General features: G+C 47.5%; 2 protein-coding genes across 5 annotated transcripts in view; one reads left to right on the top strand and one right to left on the bottom strand.

The window, feature by feature from the left end:
* LOC139763290 (uncharacterized) overlaps positions 1 to 15,692 on the top strand; it is a 52,000-nt gene extending 36,308 nt beyond the window's left edge. The window contains exons 2-3 of the mRNA XM_071689256.1: positions 7,641 to 7,742; positions 14,964 to 15,692. Of these exons, the coding sequence (XP_071545357.1) occupies positions 7,641 to 7,742; positions 14,964 to 15,045 (184 nt within the window). The 3' untranslated portion in view covers positions 15,046 to 15,692. The remainder of the gene's footprint in view (positions 1 to 7,640; positions 7,743 to 14,963) is intronic.
* The window catches only part of LOC139763285 (cGMP-inhibited 3',5'-cyclic phosphodiesterase 3A-like), a 140,631-nt gene that overhangs the window by 33,855 nt on the left and 90,182 nt on the right, over positions 1 to 16,594 (bottom strand). The window lies entirely within an intron of this gene.

Genomic DNA, 16,594 nt, shown 5'->3' with positions numbered 1-16,594 from the left:
AACTGGAACTGTTCTGTAGTAAATGCATTACCCCAGTTGGCAACCAGCGTACTCTACTCTCCGCTGCCATCATTGATTTAGGGATTGTCAGTATCCTTCACGTTGTAGTCAGTGTGGCCGCAAACTAATCATTTTCCATGGCATGAAGTGTGAGTACGTCAGGGAGGCGGGCAGCCTGGCCCGGGTCACGGTGTGGCACGCACTGTTTACGTTATGGTGTGGGCGTCTGTCTTACGTTGACAGCAGTGCGACGGCGGACCCAGACGTCCGGGCTAGTGGTATAGTGAGGCAGGCGGGGCCTCGCATCTTACACGGCCGTCCACTTCCTGCTGGTGCTCCTCAAGATGAAGTAGATCCTTCGAGTTGTACCTTGACGTGGACGAGGGTTTGTGAGGACGGGTGGGGTGGGGAGGGGTTGCCGTGCCCCCGCCGACCCATGACACAGTGACTCAGCGTGTCGGAAAAGGTCATAAAGGTGAGAGTGCTGGACTGGTGGCTCCCACGTCCCTGGCTGGACCACACTCTACATGCTACTACACTGCTACGTGCTACACCTCTCCACACACACACGCACACACACACACACACACATACACGGATACTGTCAGTAAAGCGTCGGTGGGAAAGATTCTCAAATGAGTGAACATGAAGGAGATGAAAGGCATGATTAATGACCAATGGTTTTATTTTGGAATTGGATGGATGGCGAATGGAGGCAGTCTGACCAGAACAAGTGGTGGTTTGTGTGGTAAATACTATGGCATTAAAGTTGTGTGCTGCCGTAGACATCAACCACCACCAGCCCAGCACTAGACCATCAGGAAGGAGGAGCCTCAGATACGACGAGATTGTGGTAAATACTATGGCATTAAAGTTGTGTGCTCCAGTAGACATCAACCACCACCAGCCCAGCACTAGACCATCAGGAAGGAGGAGCCTCAGATACGACGAGATTAATCATGTTGCGTAAACCCGCTGCTGTCGTAGGGACAGACATGATATTACATCCAGGCAGGTGAGGGCTGTCACCACCTGGTTATCCCACGCCCCTGCCGTCAGTACTCGAGTAATCTCTGGGGCGCCCCTGCGGCAGTATCCTACAGGATGGTGACACCCAACACTCGTGCTCCTTCACCACAGCTGTTGTGCCGCACACTTTAAACACAACGTATCGTCCGATTTCATTCCCTTCAGTTACCGCACCAGCCACCGAGAAGAGACTAACTGATCCCCTTAAATCACTTCACCACCCACCCCCCCAAAAAGACTTAATTCATCACCTTCACCACCACAAACATCACCTTCACCACACCAACCACCCCTAAAAGTCTTACCTCGTCCCCTCACACCAAGTATCCAGAAAAGACTAACTCATCCCCGTCAACTGCCTCACTAACCACCTCCCATCAGTCAATCAGCTTCCTCATAAATGTGTTTCATCTGTGCGACTCAGAACGTCATCTACCCACACAAAGACGGGTGAGTGGCGGGACATCACCTCCCTGGGCCACAGAATTACCTGAGGCGACGGATCACGTAGTGCAATGTGATGGCATGAAAAACTGCGTGTTGTCTTATATAGATACATGTCCTGAGGAAGTAAGGGAGGATAGTAGTTCCCTACACCAGATGCTATTATAATTATTGTGAAATGTTAATGACCCATGGCACTAATTACAAAAGTCAAACAGCCAAGTCACACAAATAAATTCAATCAAAGCTTTGAATTTCCCATTAACACTTGTCAGGTCTAATTTGTCTTTCTTTCACTTGCTAATTTCATTTTAAAAGGCGATGGTGCGTTGTTTACTACAAGAATGAAACGAGAGAGAGAGAGAGAGAGAGAGAGAGAGAGAGAGAGAGAGAGAGAGAGAGAGAGATTTCTTACGTGATATGTTTATGGGAAATTTCAGTAAATTCCTAAAAGAACCTTCACGCCAAATATTGAAGTATTCAATGATAATATAGTTTAACAACGCATCACTCAGCTGTGGTACAGACTGTTCTGTGATATAGCTCTGATGATGGTAGATCCAGCTGTGTTAGAGGTAGGATCAACCTTGTTACAGGTAGATCCCAGCTGTGTTAGAGGTAGACTCAGCTCTGATATATGTAGACTCAGCTATGATACAGTTAGGCCCAGCTGTGTTAGGGGTAGACTCAGCTGTGATAGAGGTAGACTCAGCTGTGTTAGAGGGTGAGGGGGGTAGTGATAATTGGATGTGGTGTGCGTGAAGGAAGCCATTGTTAGCTGCCAGAGGCGCATTACCAATTCGTAATAACTTAAGTGGTGCTTAATGGAAGGATATGTGCTGGGTATTGAAGAGGCTGAACCTCTCTATGTGTGCGATGATATTAACATGATAAGAAGCTTATGGAAGGAAACGTAGTCACACACTAAAATGTACAGAGGAAAAAATACGTACAACAATAAACAGGATCGTCAAAAAAAAGGACAGATGTTACATAGTGTTTACACAGATACAGCGGTGGAGTTTTGTGTTGAGTGTAATGATTATTATTGATGATGATCACAGTGGCAGGGGATGGGGCTGTATGGGCTGGGATGTTGACATTTGCTGGGGACTGGGGCTGTTCTGTATGGGATCGGATGGGTTGGGTGCGGTTGTTGAACTGGTAATCAGGGGACGAGGAGTCTCAGACAGCGGGAGGTAACGGTGGCGAAGATGTCGTGTGTGTGTGTGTGTGTGTGTGTGTGTGTGTGTGTGTGTGTGTGTGTGTGTGTATACAAATGCAGAAGCCCTCACTTCTTTCACTTATTTTGCACACACTTTCAGAACGCCACATCTTCCATGTCCACCCTCAGAACATTACACCCTCCCTGTGCGCCCTCAGAACCTTTAACATGCCCTCAAGAACACCCTCCTTCCTCCAGCCCTTCTCAGGGCTCCCTGACCAGAGGCTGTGCGTTCCCAGCCTCCTCCCTGCTGACTTCAACCTTCCCATCACGTGTTCCCGCCACACTCTCACCGTCTTCTCCGTCAGGAGACCATCCTAGAGTTCATACATGTCTTCAGGAATAATCTGAAGTGGTTACTAGGGTGGGCTAATTGGTTTGGCTTCACAACTATTAATGCCAAGGTCACTGAAGCTGTCCAGGTCACGTTATAACCACTTGTGTTGAACACATTCGTGACATGTTCAAGATCATTCTAAGGTCATACACGATGGCACTGCTTGTATTGCCCTCCTGTTATTAATGTTGTTGTATTATACGGTTGTTCGTTCTGCCAACCGTCAGGGTTATGAAGGGCCTTCAGCTTCAGGCTACGTCCACCCGTCGGAAAGTTGATGACATCTGCAGTGTTAGGGATGATCACACGACCTCACGATGGCATGACCCATGTAGTTATCACGGGGATATCAGGCCTTGTGTGGCGTCTTGAAGTTCTGCCTCCGACAGCTGCTGTCTTTTATTTCTTATCTATATCCTTTTCCTCTTCTCTAGTTTCCCACACAAAAGGTTTTGAATTATAAGATTTACAGTTTTCTTTCTTATCCAATTTTTTTTTTTTCCGAATAGAGATTCCAATCTCCAAAGATTCCCCGTTCTTTATCTATAACTCGTTCAGATCTTAGTCTCTCTTATCTAACTCTTTTTCAGTTTACTTATTTGTTTCTTTTCTGTGTAGTGAAAGTTAGCCTCAGTCCTCAACGTGCACTCGTAATCTCGCTTCTAAAATACGTCGAGGAAACAGGAGACAGGCGACCTCCTGGCCTGTGATACGCCAGTCTGCTGATGTACGCAGTGTTCATGTACGACACGTTATGTAGCAGTTGTCGCTCACCTCGTGACGTAAGCAGGGATAGCGGGAGGAAATTTCGGCGGCCGATTTAGGAAGGACGATCATCGTGGTGTGATGAGGTAATGATGTGTGGGGATGTGAGGCATGTCTGACTCTGGTCGTCTGTCTGTCTGTCTGTCTGTCTGTTTCATTCTGTTTTCCTCTCTCTCTCTCTCTCTCTCTCTCTCTCTCTCTCTCTCTCTCTCTCTCTCTCTCTCTCTCTCTCTGCAGCCTTGGGGCACGAACGTCAATAGACAGTGACGTCACAGTGATGACGTAAGTGGCAGGGTCCTGGTCCAGCGGGACAAGGTCGCTCAGCCTCCACGCTGGGGGGGGGGATGTCTTATCCCCCCGCCACCGCCGGCGTCGCCTGGGAAGCTCAGGATCTGTGGTGCTCAAGGATGGCTGACGTGTGAAGGTCGACGATGCTTAGTGCTGTCACGTGCAATATTGTGGGAGTAGCAGTAAGGATCCCCACTTTCTCATCATGACAGTCTTGTAAAAATTTCCGTACGTACATATGAAGTTTCTCCTTCCTTTTTTTCATAGTTGTCGGTCCTGTAGCGAGGCAGCGCCAGGAACGGACGAAGAATGGCCTCATTTGCTCACATCAGTCAGTCTCTAGAGTCGCCCTACCCGCAGCCAGGACCCACACACCTTCCTGTGGTTTTCCCCTGGCCGCTCCAAATGTCCTGGGTCAACCTGATGACAGCACGTCGCCCCCTGTAGATGTCATTCCATTTCGTTCTGTGCCATGCGCGCGCCTCCCACTCCCCAGCATGTTCAGGCCACGATCACTCTTGCCGAAACTGTCGTGTCTGCCTCCCTCACCGACCTCCTCCATGAACAGATCAAACTGCCCATTTTAGTGGAGTCTTCATCGTCACATCCCCACTCTTGCTATGATGACAACCCAGCCACCTGTCAGACCACTTCAGGTACTTTGGATTTACTCACTCTCCAGATCTCGTGGCTATTACATGTAACTACCTACTCACCATCACTACCCAGACAGCCACTCCCAGTGGCCCACTCGGTGGTCACTCCCTCCACTTGTAATAACTCCCCATTTTCTTATTTCCCTTTCCCCATTCTCGTCGCATTCGAACCATTCCCTGTGCACCCTTTCCCCAGTTCCTGTGCACGTATTTCCCCTGCATCCTGGTTATTTCCCTACTCCCTGTGCACACCCCAACCTCTGCCTCTGCTACGTGAGGCGCAGCTTTCCACTCCCTGTGTAAGTGAGTCATTTACTCACATGCGTTACTCACTATGAAGCTGCCCAACAACTCCTTGTAATTTATTCACATCCCACTCCATGTGCACGTAGCCCCGACTCCCTGTGGTGCCTTTCCCCACTCTCTGTGTAACCTTTTCAGATTCCCTGCATGACATCCTCCTGGGTAAGTCACCCGCGTTCACACACACTTCCATGCATAATTTGCAAGTCTCCTGAAAAGGTTTGACCCCCAGAAAATGTGTCGGGATGCAGAAAATTTGGCATAGTTTTGGGGGCTCGTGGGAGAGATTACATCCAGATTTTTCTTATATACCTGGGAACTGAAGGCCAGGTCTCGAGATTGGAGTGTGCAGTTTCGAATACAGAAGTTCGAGATTGAGATTTGAGTACCGAAACCCTGGAGAACTAGAATCGGAACCCGAGCTTCGAAATCTAATACCTGAAATTCGAATAACGAAGCCGGGAATTCGAGATATGACGGTATAGATTTGAGAAAAGAAGCTCAAAACCAGGTTTTTTAAACTCGAAGACTAAAGCTCGAAACGTGATATCCAAGTGTCTCGAGATCTGAGATCCTGAAGCTTAGATCCGAAGCTTCGATTGTAGAGGTAAAGATCATGACCCAGCAGGGTTCACATTGAGGAATGAACGGTCATGACTCGAAATTCGAGACCCATATTTCCCGACATCAGACTCTTAAAAAACATATTAAGAAACCCAATATCGAGACCCAATATCGACACGCGAAACCAGACACTGGATGACCAATATGTGGACCCTGATACCCTACACTTTACCGTCCTAAAACCCAACAACCGGAATGGAAAAGTTAGCTCAGATCCCAACACTCGGCAAAACCTTACTTGAGACCCCAAGACCCGAAACCAGACAGTCGAACCCTACTGCTCGTGTCGGAAACAGATCCAAGACCCGAAACTTCTGGACCCGGAATATCGAGTGGGTTCAACTCTTAATCTTTTCCGCTCCTTTCGAAAGTGAAGCCGTCGGGCATACTGGAACGCTGGCAGTGTGAACAGAGGCCCCAGCATCAGAGAGACAGGAACTGGAGGCTGGAAGTGTTTCTGGAATAGTTGAAATTCTTAAGTTGAGAACTGGAATATATCAAGAGACTAGAAATCCGTTGTGCGTGACGGGGATCAGTAAATCAACGGCATTGTAATCTATGCATCGGGTTGAAGCTTGTGTTGTTATATATGACACAAGAAACTTGGAGCCATAATGACGTCAATTTCTCTGTGAGGAAAGGAATTAGATGCCGAGAAAAAAAATACACAGAGTTGAAAGGACAGAAAATAAGCACACATTCCACGCGAAAGTTTAAAACTACACAGCTTGAAATGTCAAGAGTTAAAAACAGTACCATTGAGGTGAAACTTAAGAGAGTTATATAAACCTGGACTAAATGTTTGAGATTATTGTACGTTGTGTGAGAGATGGTGGATGATCATGAAGACTCAGTTGTGCATACAGTGGGTCTTACACTGATGTTGGCCAGACTTTACTTAAAGTAACACACACCAAACTTTACGTACTAAGAACTGAACCTAAAAGATTGAGAACAAATCTTAAAGTAAAAGAAACCAAACTGAAGGACAGGAACTATACATCTCAGAGTATGAAACCAAAGGTGAGAGTAATAGAGACCAACATGAAGCAATCGAAACCCGACCTTGAAGTTGTGGAGACCTGTCACAACCCAGGTTACATGGTAATGGCCACCAGTGTTGAATGGATGGAAACCAGAACTTAAGAGAGTCGGAACTTGAGGAAAACGGGAGGCCAGTAGAGACCATGACTCTTGTGTCTCGGTTACGTTTGCCAGTGAGACAATGTCGTCCTGATGACCATGGTTCGAGTCACAGCCGACTTGTTCACTGGTTATGAACCCTCCCCACCACACAACCTGCCAACGTACGTGGTGAAGCAGGGGCTCGCTGCCCACGTGGCTTGCACGGCAACACAACGCCACCAAGTGGCAACGACATCATTGCTTCACTTGTTGCATTTAGTGTGTCACGTATCGCGTTTCATTTGTTGCTTCACGTATCACGTGTCCAGCGTCATGTTCCGTCTGTATACCTGGTGTATAGTGAAGGAAAGTGTTCAAGTTACATGCAAGTTTTCACTGTCTTTTGTAAACTCGTATAAAGTACTTAACTTTTCACGAATTAAGGCAATTTTAGGTTTATACGTGTTTTTCTGTTTTGATTACTCCTCTTTCATTTGGTTTTTGTGAAACGTATTGTAAATATAATGAAGTTTGTGAGGTTTTCCTGTATATAACTTGCTTATCGCAATAATCTAAAACCAAACGACTTTGAGTTCTGTTATGGTATTTGTCATGACGATATATTGAAATATTAACTTTGTTTATAAGTTTAAAAGAGTAAATGTTAACCAGAACCATTCTCTTATGACATTATGATGTTCCATGCATGTTTGTATGTGCAACATTCTCTTATGACATTATGATGTTCCATGCATGTTTGTATGTGCAAACCATTTCGACGGTTAAATATGAATATTTTTGTCATAAGAAAATATGACACATTAAGCATTGTGTTGCTCGGTAGGTCAGGGAGGCGAGTGTTGCGTCAGCTCAGCAACCAACACTTGAGACACAGGACGGACGGTGTGGCCTGCCTTCTTCACGAGTCGGACAGGACCAGCCAACGGTGAGAGAAAACATTAAGAAATTTACATTTGATTCAGTAATGACATTATTGTTAATGACGTAGTGTAAGATGTTCATCTTGTGGGTGATGTAGACTAAGAAGTAGATGAACATTGATGGCGTAGCTCTGTGATCTGATGAGCCACATCATTGTCGGTGCGCGCACACGGTCTGCACACCCATGTTGGTAAGACGACGTTAGGAGTGATGTTACGTACTGAGTGCTAAGGAATCGTAGGTGCTTCTTGCAGAGATGGAACACTGTGTATGGGCACACAGCTTATACTATCCACACACACACACACACACACACACACACAGAAAGTGTGAGGGGAAAAAGGTATGTTGTGTTGGAGGAGCGGGTGATCCTTCATCAGGCCCGGCTCACCTCGCCGCAGTTATGATGGACACTATTTGCATACCATCAAGTCTTGTTTTTACTGTCCATCCGTGAGACGCCGGCCACTCTGGTGTGGCTGGATGACCGACCCTGGTGGTGTGTGTCTGTGCACGATGCCCTTGGTAAATGCTGGTTTCTGTTTCCCTGTGATGCGTGTAATGACCAGTTTGCGCATTACGGGGAGGGAGTGTTGCACTCGTGGGGCCCATTTGTCCAACTTTGATATCATACCTTTGTAGAGTTCTGGTAGACTACACCTGTTGTGTGTAGGGAAGGAGCTGTGTAAGTTGACCTGCTGGTAGGAGAGGTCACTGTAGCGAGGCCGGGGTTGTGTGTGTGGAGGACATGTCAGGGTAGTTAACAAAGGCCCAGGTAGGGACGATGCAGGGATGTCAGGGGTCATGTAGTACTTGTCATAGTGTACGTCAGGCCGGTGCACATTGGTCATGTTGATACATGCATGCGAGGTGCATGTGTGCGTCTCACTTGGATGATAATACAGTAGGTGGGGTCGTGTAATGGACGCGAGGTGGAGGTAGGTGCGTCAGGTGGGGTTGGGTCAGCAGCTGCCGCACCAGGGGTCTCCTCTGTGCTCTCACCTCGCTAATGACGCTGTTAAACTTAGTTAACTCCAGTTCCTGGTTCTAATGGTGGACCCGACCTGTCGCTCCTCACCCGGCCACTCTGTCTGGCGCCACCCGTCAGCCTACCGCCCTGTACACCCACCCTAGCCAGACCCCTGCCTTTCGCCCTAGTACTGTCCCTCAACACTCGAGCTCTGGCCCCTCTCCTTCCTCTTTTCTTGTCTCAAGTGTTTTATTGCTTTCGTAGATGAAACGTCTTGTGTGCTGGGTTATGTATATGTTCGTCGTGATCTGATTGCTATTATCCACTTTTAGTCATTTCATTATGCGCGTTACTTGCGTACTTTTGGCCTGTACGTATATGAACGTTATAGTGGCGCAAGCAAAGCATGACCCATTAAAGCCATGGCGAATGGACAAAAACCAGGTGTGTGAGGACCTGGCTGGTAAAGATAGAAGGGTTACACGATGAGGGAAAGTAGGAAGAGATTTTCTGAGCTTGGTCGGTCCAGGGAATGAGGTATCATAGTGCATATCTGTCCTGCCGGTCACCTGTGTGTCTTCCCTCTCATTGGTGAGTGGTTGATGTTTACTGTTACGTCAGAGGAGGTGTTACGCGTGAGCATCGCTTGTTATCCTCTCTTATGTTCTTCTTGAGCATCTCATACTATGTAGTTCTCTTCCTCCCTCTCCTGAACTCACTGTTCTCTGACTTATTCTTTTTTTTCTCTTTCTCGTTCATTGTTCTTGTGTTGTTACTCGGCGTTATCTCCCGGTGTGCCTTCGTCTTCTCTGACGTAAACCTCCACTCCTCATCCCACTGTCAGTCCCCTCCTCCCACCACTCTTCGTCCCACTCACCACCAAGTGATAGTGTGCCCCACTCACTCAGCATGTAGGTGCCTCCACATCCTCTCCCATTCTCCCTGATCATTGCCCCTCCTAGTAATCCTCAATCCTCGTCCTCACTGCTCCCGTCATCTAACCCTCCACCTCACCACCACGCCTACCTACCTACCTACGTCCCTCCAACCCTCGAGTCCTCTCAGGATCCGATATCCTCTTCTTCGCTGCAGGTGACATGCTACATCCCCTCAGCCACTCCATCCTAGCATTCCGTCAGTGTTTCTGCCACCACACCCTCTGGATGAAGTGCCGTCTGGCTGGAGCGCTGCACCTGGCTTTGTCAAGGTGCGACTTTACCCGGTAGTCCTGATGTCCTCACCATGTCCGCAGCCTCCACCAGATTTGTATTACAAAGCCTCCATTTGAGGCGCATGCTTCCGCTTACACCAACCCTGGGCTGGCCGAGGTGAAGCCAAATCTTTGGTACACGTGGGTTCGGTACCAAGATCTCGTTGCTTCATTTCGTTGAGCTGTTTCACGGCATCATTTTGGTTTCAGCAAAGCGTCCCGAGTCCTTCCATAGGGTTGATTACACTTGCTGGTGATGCTGACTTGAGATATCCTGGTGCTGTGTGAGACATTTATGAGCTTATCGCGGAAAAAGATACATTGTGTTGAATGCTGCTGTCACGGACGCAAGTGCACCTCGACGCCAGACCTTGAATGAAACATGGAGATGTGAGGAGAAAAGTATGGAGAATATTCTTCGTGTCTTTCGGGAAATGGTAAATATTTCATTGAAGAATGTTGGGGGGGGGGGGGGGGGGGTTAAGTTGTTGAGGTACAGTTCTTAAACCTTTGTGACACAGTGGAAGACACACAGAGATCATAACAACACAACCTTGAGTTGCCTTCGTCCACATCATAATCATGTGACTCATGGCTTGACGTGGATCACGCGGTCCCCGCTCATGGCAGGGCACGCAAGCAGTCAATTCTCGGGAGTAGAAACCGAAAGTGTGTGTACAGAAGAGGAACGAAAACAAATATTGTGGTGTAGGGCGAGTGGATCAAGTTTTGAGACCATACCAGGAGGGTTGATAAGCTGAATCGCTTCGGACTTTATGAAGTATATGTGTGGGTGGCGGAGCCTCCTTGGACGATGTGAAAACACGACAACATACAGGGTTGATTCTCTCGTGTAGCCGAGTCTGCCGTACAGATGAAGACGAGAATTATCAACATCTGAAGATGAGTCTCTGTGACTGTGTCATGTCAGTTCTTCAAGGTTTGTTACATATGTGTTGGGAGGTGGAGTTATAGGTGGTTTTGCAACAAGGAATGTGGGAACAAGACTGTGGTATGCAGGGTGGAGCTGATAAGGGGAAGCTCCACACTGTGGTGCTGGAGGGATCCTCTGGGGTTACTAAGGGGAAGCCTTACGCTGTGGTGCTGGAGGTATCCTCTGGGGTTACCAAGGAGAAGCTCTCCACTGTGGTAATGGAGGGTTCCTCTGGGGTTACTAACGGGAAGTCCTACGCTGTGTTGCTGGAGGGTTCCCCTGGGGTTGCACAGAGAAAGTCACTAATGAGATTTTTCACCATTGTGTACTAACAAAGGTAGATCACATATCAATTAATGTGGCGCTCGGAAATAATTTGCTTCCGCCGATAAATCGATATATTCAGGAGTCTTCGTCCGATGTCAGATTTCCTGGTGCCCGTAAAGTATTTTCATCGTTTTATGTTCAAAAAGCGATAATGGATTGACTTGTGGTGTGGTTGACGAGTGGTTCCCATGTGGTTGGGTAAATACAGTGAAGGTCTGAGTTAGTATATTTATAGTTTGGGTATCATAACTATGTTCATCCTGTTGAGGTCGTGAAGTTGTTGTCGTGTCATTGTCGAGGACTGAGGAAGCTTGAAGAGCTGGAGGAGAATGTGTGTGGGAGAGAAACGCACAGTCAGGTGAGGTAGATGGCAGCAGCTCTACACCAGGGCTCAGATCAGTCCCCCTCTGCCAGGCTATTATACCCTTGGATCGTGCCTTTGATCCTGAGGCGCCTCTTCTTTATAATTTGGTGCTGCTAGGTCACATGTTTTGGATAAGAGGAGTGAGGTAATTGTGACGTGTAAGGCTTCTGAAAATCAGATTTTGATATCCTCAAAGCGGCATCCAGGTCCAGTACACATCACCCTGAAGTACTGTACATACACTCCACGTGTATACATGAGATCTCATGTATACAGTTTGACACTGGAGTAACTCCGGCATGCTTTCAGTAATAAGGGTTCATGGGGCAGTTATATACACATATTTTCCCCCTGTCAATTCTTATTTGATCTTTGCCTCAAGTTTGCTCGTGTGTTGTAAGGAGGACCTAAACAGTATCGAGTAAATAGCTTGACAAGGGAGCGAGTGTGTCAAGTTATCCCACTGGCACTGGTGTTCGATTCTGGAGATGTGATTAATTATTATATACCTTACCTTACCTTACCTTGCCTTAACCTATCTCACCTCACCTAACCTTACGGTGGTTCCTGAGGCCTTTCATCCCCACAGCTCGGCTAGGGACCTGACTTTATATATACCTTACGATGGTGTCGGGGGTGTTCTACCCCCACAGCTGGGACGCCAGCGATCTGGTGTGTTGTTCATTAGTGCAGTCAGGTGACGTGTTCAGTGATGCAAAACGTGTTACTCAACACTTTGTTAATGGAGACCAGACTTCACGATAATGTAAAGGTCTCCGTCTTTGTTAGAAACATTGTAAACCAGCAAGTCGTTGGCCATCTTCAGGTAGTTCACATCATCTAGGCATTAGAGGTATTCCTCCTGGCCTCGTAGGGCTTGTAAACCCTGCTAACCTCAGAGATATACCCCACCACTCCGATCGTGTTGCCTTACACACATCCCTGCGACATCCCGCGCACGAATATCAACGTTGTCTGTTACGGTATTGCAGGTATCTTACGACGTCACGTAAAAATCTAGAAATACCTGTAAATTTTGTTTTAAATCTCATCCCTACAAATTGTCGTTGTTCATACTGTTTACTGAGCCCCTTGTGAGGCGTACGACCTGTGGATGCACGTCGATTCTCGGCCCTTTAGTACAACTACAGTGTCACTTGAAGGGTCACGGACAAAATCTGTGCCCTGATACCGTACCCGCACAAGTTACCAGGGAGGTGGAGGGAGGGAACTGGGGATTGGGAGGGAGGGTGAGAGAGAGAGAGAGAGGGGGGGGGGAGTTCCGAAGGGGCCACTCTCCCGCCTTCTATCTCAACCTCCTCCACTGACGTCATAGCTGCTTTATTGTTGGGAGAGCGTGCTCGCTCGAAGCCTCATCTCTCTCTCTCTCTCTCTCTCTCTCTCTCTCTCTCTCTCTCTCTCTCTCTCTCTCTCTCTCTCTCTCCCATGTCTTCGTGCCAGCCAGGGGCCACTGTATCCCATCGTGCCAGGCAGTAGCCGGTAGTGCGGGCCGCCGTGTGTGTGTGTGTGTGTGTGTGTGTGGACGGACTACCCTGGGTCGGGATGGGTCGAGGGGTCCACATAATGTGCACCGCCTTCATCGACCTCCCTATAACCACAGTCTTGGCTCACATGGAAGGGGATGCCATGCCAAGGGAAACCTGATTTTGTCCAATAACTCTTTTTTTCATTTGCATTTTCCACCTCTTCTTGTCTTCTGTTTCTTTTTCCTTCTCTTTTGTTTTCTTCTTTTCTCGTCTCTCGCCACTTTTTCCACCTCATCTTGTGTGCTATATTTTTCTGTTTACTCCTCCAGTTTTCTATTTCCTCCTCAACGTGTTCGTTTTCTGCTTTAAGACATGTCTCCAATTATATATTTTTTTTTCGGTCTGTCTCTTTTGTTGTCTCTTAACATCTCTCCTGTAATCGTTCTCTCTTCTTCTTCTATTCGACCTGTTTTACTCCAGCGATAATTCACGCAGCATCACCATTAAAGATGGGCTTCCCAAAGGAATACTCGATAACCGTGTTTTACTTTATTGTACTGTGAAGTAGAGAGAAAATCTTCCTATAGATATAGAGGGACATCCTCCCTGTGATGCACAGGATATACTGACCTGACTCATGCACAGGTTTTTTTTGGGGGGGAAATTACAAGCCATACAAAGTTATCGCGGAGGCCAGTGTAATTCAGGGAGGGGTTGCAAAAATCTGTTTCTGTGTACGTAGGAATATGTAGCGTGTGTGTTGAAGGGTTGGTGACTCAAGTTCTGCATTGGTGCTAGTTCTGACGTTGGTGGGGATGGTGATTCTATGGATGGTGTGGTTGGTGATGGTGATTCTATGGATGGTGAGGTTGGTGATGGTGATTCTATGGATGGTGTGGTTAGTGATGGTGATTCTATGGATGGTGAGGTTGGTGATGGTAATTCTGGCGTATTGTGAATCTGGTGTTGTTGATGACCATGATGTGACGTTCACTGAACATACTGATGCTGGCGCTGATGGTGAGGATTCCGTCTTTGTTGATACTGATTCTGGTGTCGGAGATACTGATTCTGATGTGTATTCCAGACTGTTCCACCATCATCATCATCACCCACAATCACAACCGCCATCACTATCATCATCATCATCACTATCATCATCATCATCACTATCGTTACGACCAGTCAGTCAACATCTTCACCACCATCACCAAGACAGTCGGGCCATACCTCTCTCTGCTCAGGACGACCAGGTGCATCACCACTGCCACTCAGGAACCACCACTGTCATCACTACCACCTAGAACCATCCGTCACTCATCCACCACCACCACCACCACGACCAGTCAGAATCCCCTGACGACCAGTCAGAGCCAGCAGCACCACGACCAGTCAGGACAGCATGACGACCAGTCAGAGCCAGGGACCAGTAGAGGCCGGGTAGTTCTTCTTTAACGTGGTGGTGGTGTGTGTCGTGAGGCCTGGCCGTGTACATGGGCCGCTCCTCACACACCTCCATGTCCCTTTATTGCATTTTCATCATCCTCACCCCCTCCACTACCTGTTACCCGTGACGTCTGTTTGTCTTCCTCACCCCCTCCACCTCCTGTCTTCTTCATCCCCTTCGCTGTTAACTGTTTTGTCTGTTTGTCATCTTCATCTTTATTACCTGTTAGCTATTGTATCCATCTATTGTCCTCATCTTCACTCCTTGTTAACTGTTGTGTCTGTCAGTCATCTTTATCTCCTTCACCACCTCTTAGCTGTGCTATTTGTTTATCACCCTGGTCACCTTCACCATCTGTTGTTAACTGTTGTATGTATATATTAGTCATCCTCATTCCTTTTACCTCGTGTTGATTAACTGTTTGATCTGTATGTCTTCCTCATCGTGGTTGCTAACTGTTAACTCTTTCAACTGTTTTTCTCTTAGTTTTCAGCTGCATGTTGACTGTTCCGTGTTCGTCATTCACGGACGCCCGGTAGTTAGGAGACACATTTCTCTCCACATATGAGGCAACAGGAGGCAGACGGTGGATGGAACAACCTGTTCCAGTACCATTGTTCCAGCTGTCACCAGTGCACAGCTTCACGGTCCAGTGTTCCAGTTGGTCCCACATGGAGGAAAACGGGCCATGCGTTCCATGTGCCACTCATGTACAACTGTACCGTTCTTTTGTACCACATAACCTTCACCTGCATCATTGTACAGCCACATGATCCGTTTGCACCACATGATCCCACATGCATGTGCAGCTTCATGGTCCATATTCACCACATAAACACCTGTTATAAATAACTCTTCAGGACAGGGTCATTATCTCATTGTAACAGATAGTTTCGCGAAATGAAATCTGTTCCAGTCATCAGCCACCCACACCTGAATAACCAGAGCTTCTACATAACACCCACTTACTTGTAACCTCTCCAAGGAACTTGTAACCTCTCCAAGGAACTTGTAACCTCTCCAAGGAACTTGTAACCTCTCCAAGGAACTTGTAACCTCTCCAAGATACTTCCAACCTCTCCAAAAGCACTTGCAACTTCTCCAAGGAAGTTGTAACCTCTCCAAGGGTTTTGTGATCTTTTTATGGAACTTGTAGCCGCTGCAAGGAACTTGTGATTTATACCAAAGGGTTTATTCTAAACAAAATGAACTTGATAATTTCATCCCTTTCCTCAGACTTGGTAAGTTCTGTAATCGATAAATTGGCCTGATCTTACGCAACCGCATCCACTACGGTAATTGCTCTTACCAAAACTAATTTAACTGCTAATGAAGCATTGAAGACTCACTTAACTTATAATTTGTTAGTGTTAACATTATTATGGGTGGGAGTAGAGAGGATGGCCTACACTCGTGTCGCACACAACCTTATGAATGAAGGTGTGTAGCACTGTCTTGAGCAACCTACGTACATCGTTAGCTTTATGATTACATATAGAGGCCATCTTGGGAGAAGACCCCCTGTCATCAAGTCTTGGTCATGACTCGAGAGTACTGCGAGTACCTGTTGGTCATCTGGTGCAGACACACACACACACACACACACACACACACACAAGCCTGAGTGCTGGCCACACACCTCACCGTCGTGGTGCAGGAAGAGGGTTGACCCCGCACAGGTTGAGTGCTGGTGATGATATTTATAGGTTATATCACAGCTGGCTATATCTGGGGAGGGCAGGTGCGTAACGCCGAGTGCTGGCCATATCTAGAGGATCAGTCTGTAAAGGTTGGGTATTCGGGGGAGATATAACAGGTGTCATGTTGTCCACATTTAACACATGGTCCAGACCTAGACTATAAACCAGGCGCAGCAGGAGGGTGGTGGTGTCTGCAGGTGCGGGAGGTCGTGAGTCGTCCCCCTCCACCCTGGGGCCGCTCACGTAATTAAGGCGATTTTTTTTCCTTCGTTTTTACTTCTTGAGTATTTTCCACCGGTCGCGTCAACACAGTGAGACTTGGCTGCCACCCGCCGCCTCGCCCAACACGAGGTTATTGGATTCATGTACAGGTGTGACCGCACGCCACCCCAACCCCAGCCGTGACCAGCTTCCCTT

The sequence above is a fragment of the Panulirus ornatus genome, chromosome 46 (genome assembly GCF_036320965.1).
Source record: "Panulirus ornatus isolate Po-2019 chromosome 46, ASM3632096v1, whole genome shotgun sequence".
Lineage (NCBI taxonomy): Eukaryota > Metazoa > Arthropoda > Malacostraca > Decapoda > Palinuridae > Panulirus > Panulirus ornatus.
Note: the sequence above shows the minus strand (reverse complement) of the source record. Positions and strands in the feature narration are given on the sequence as shown.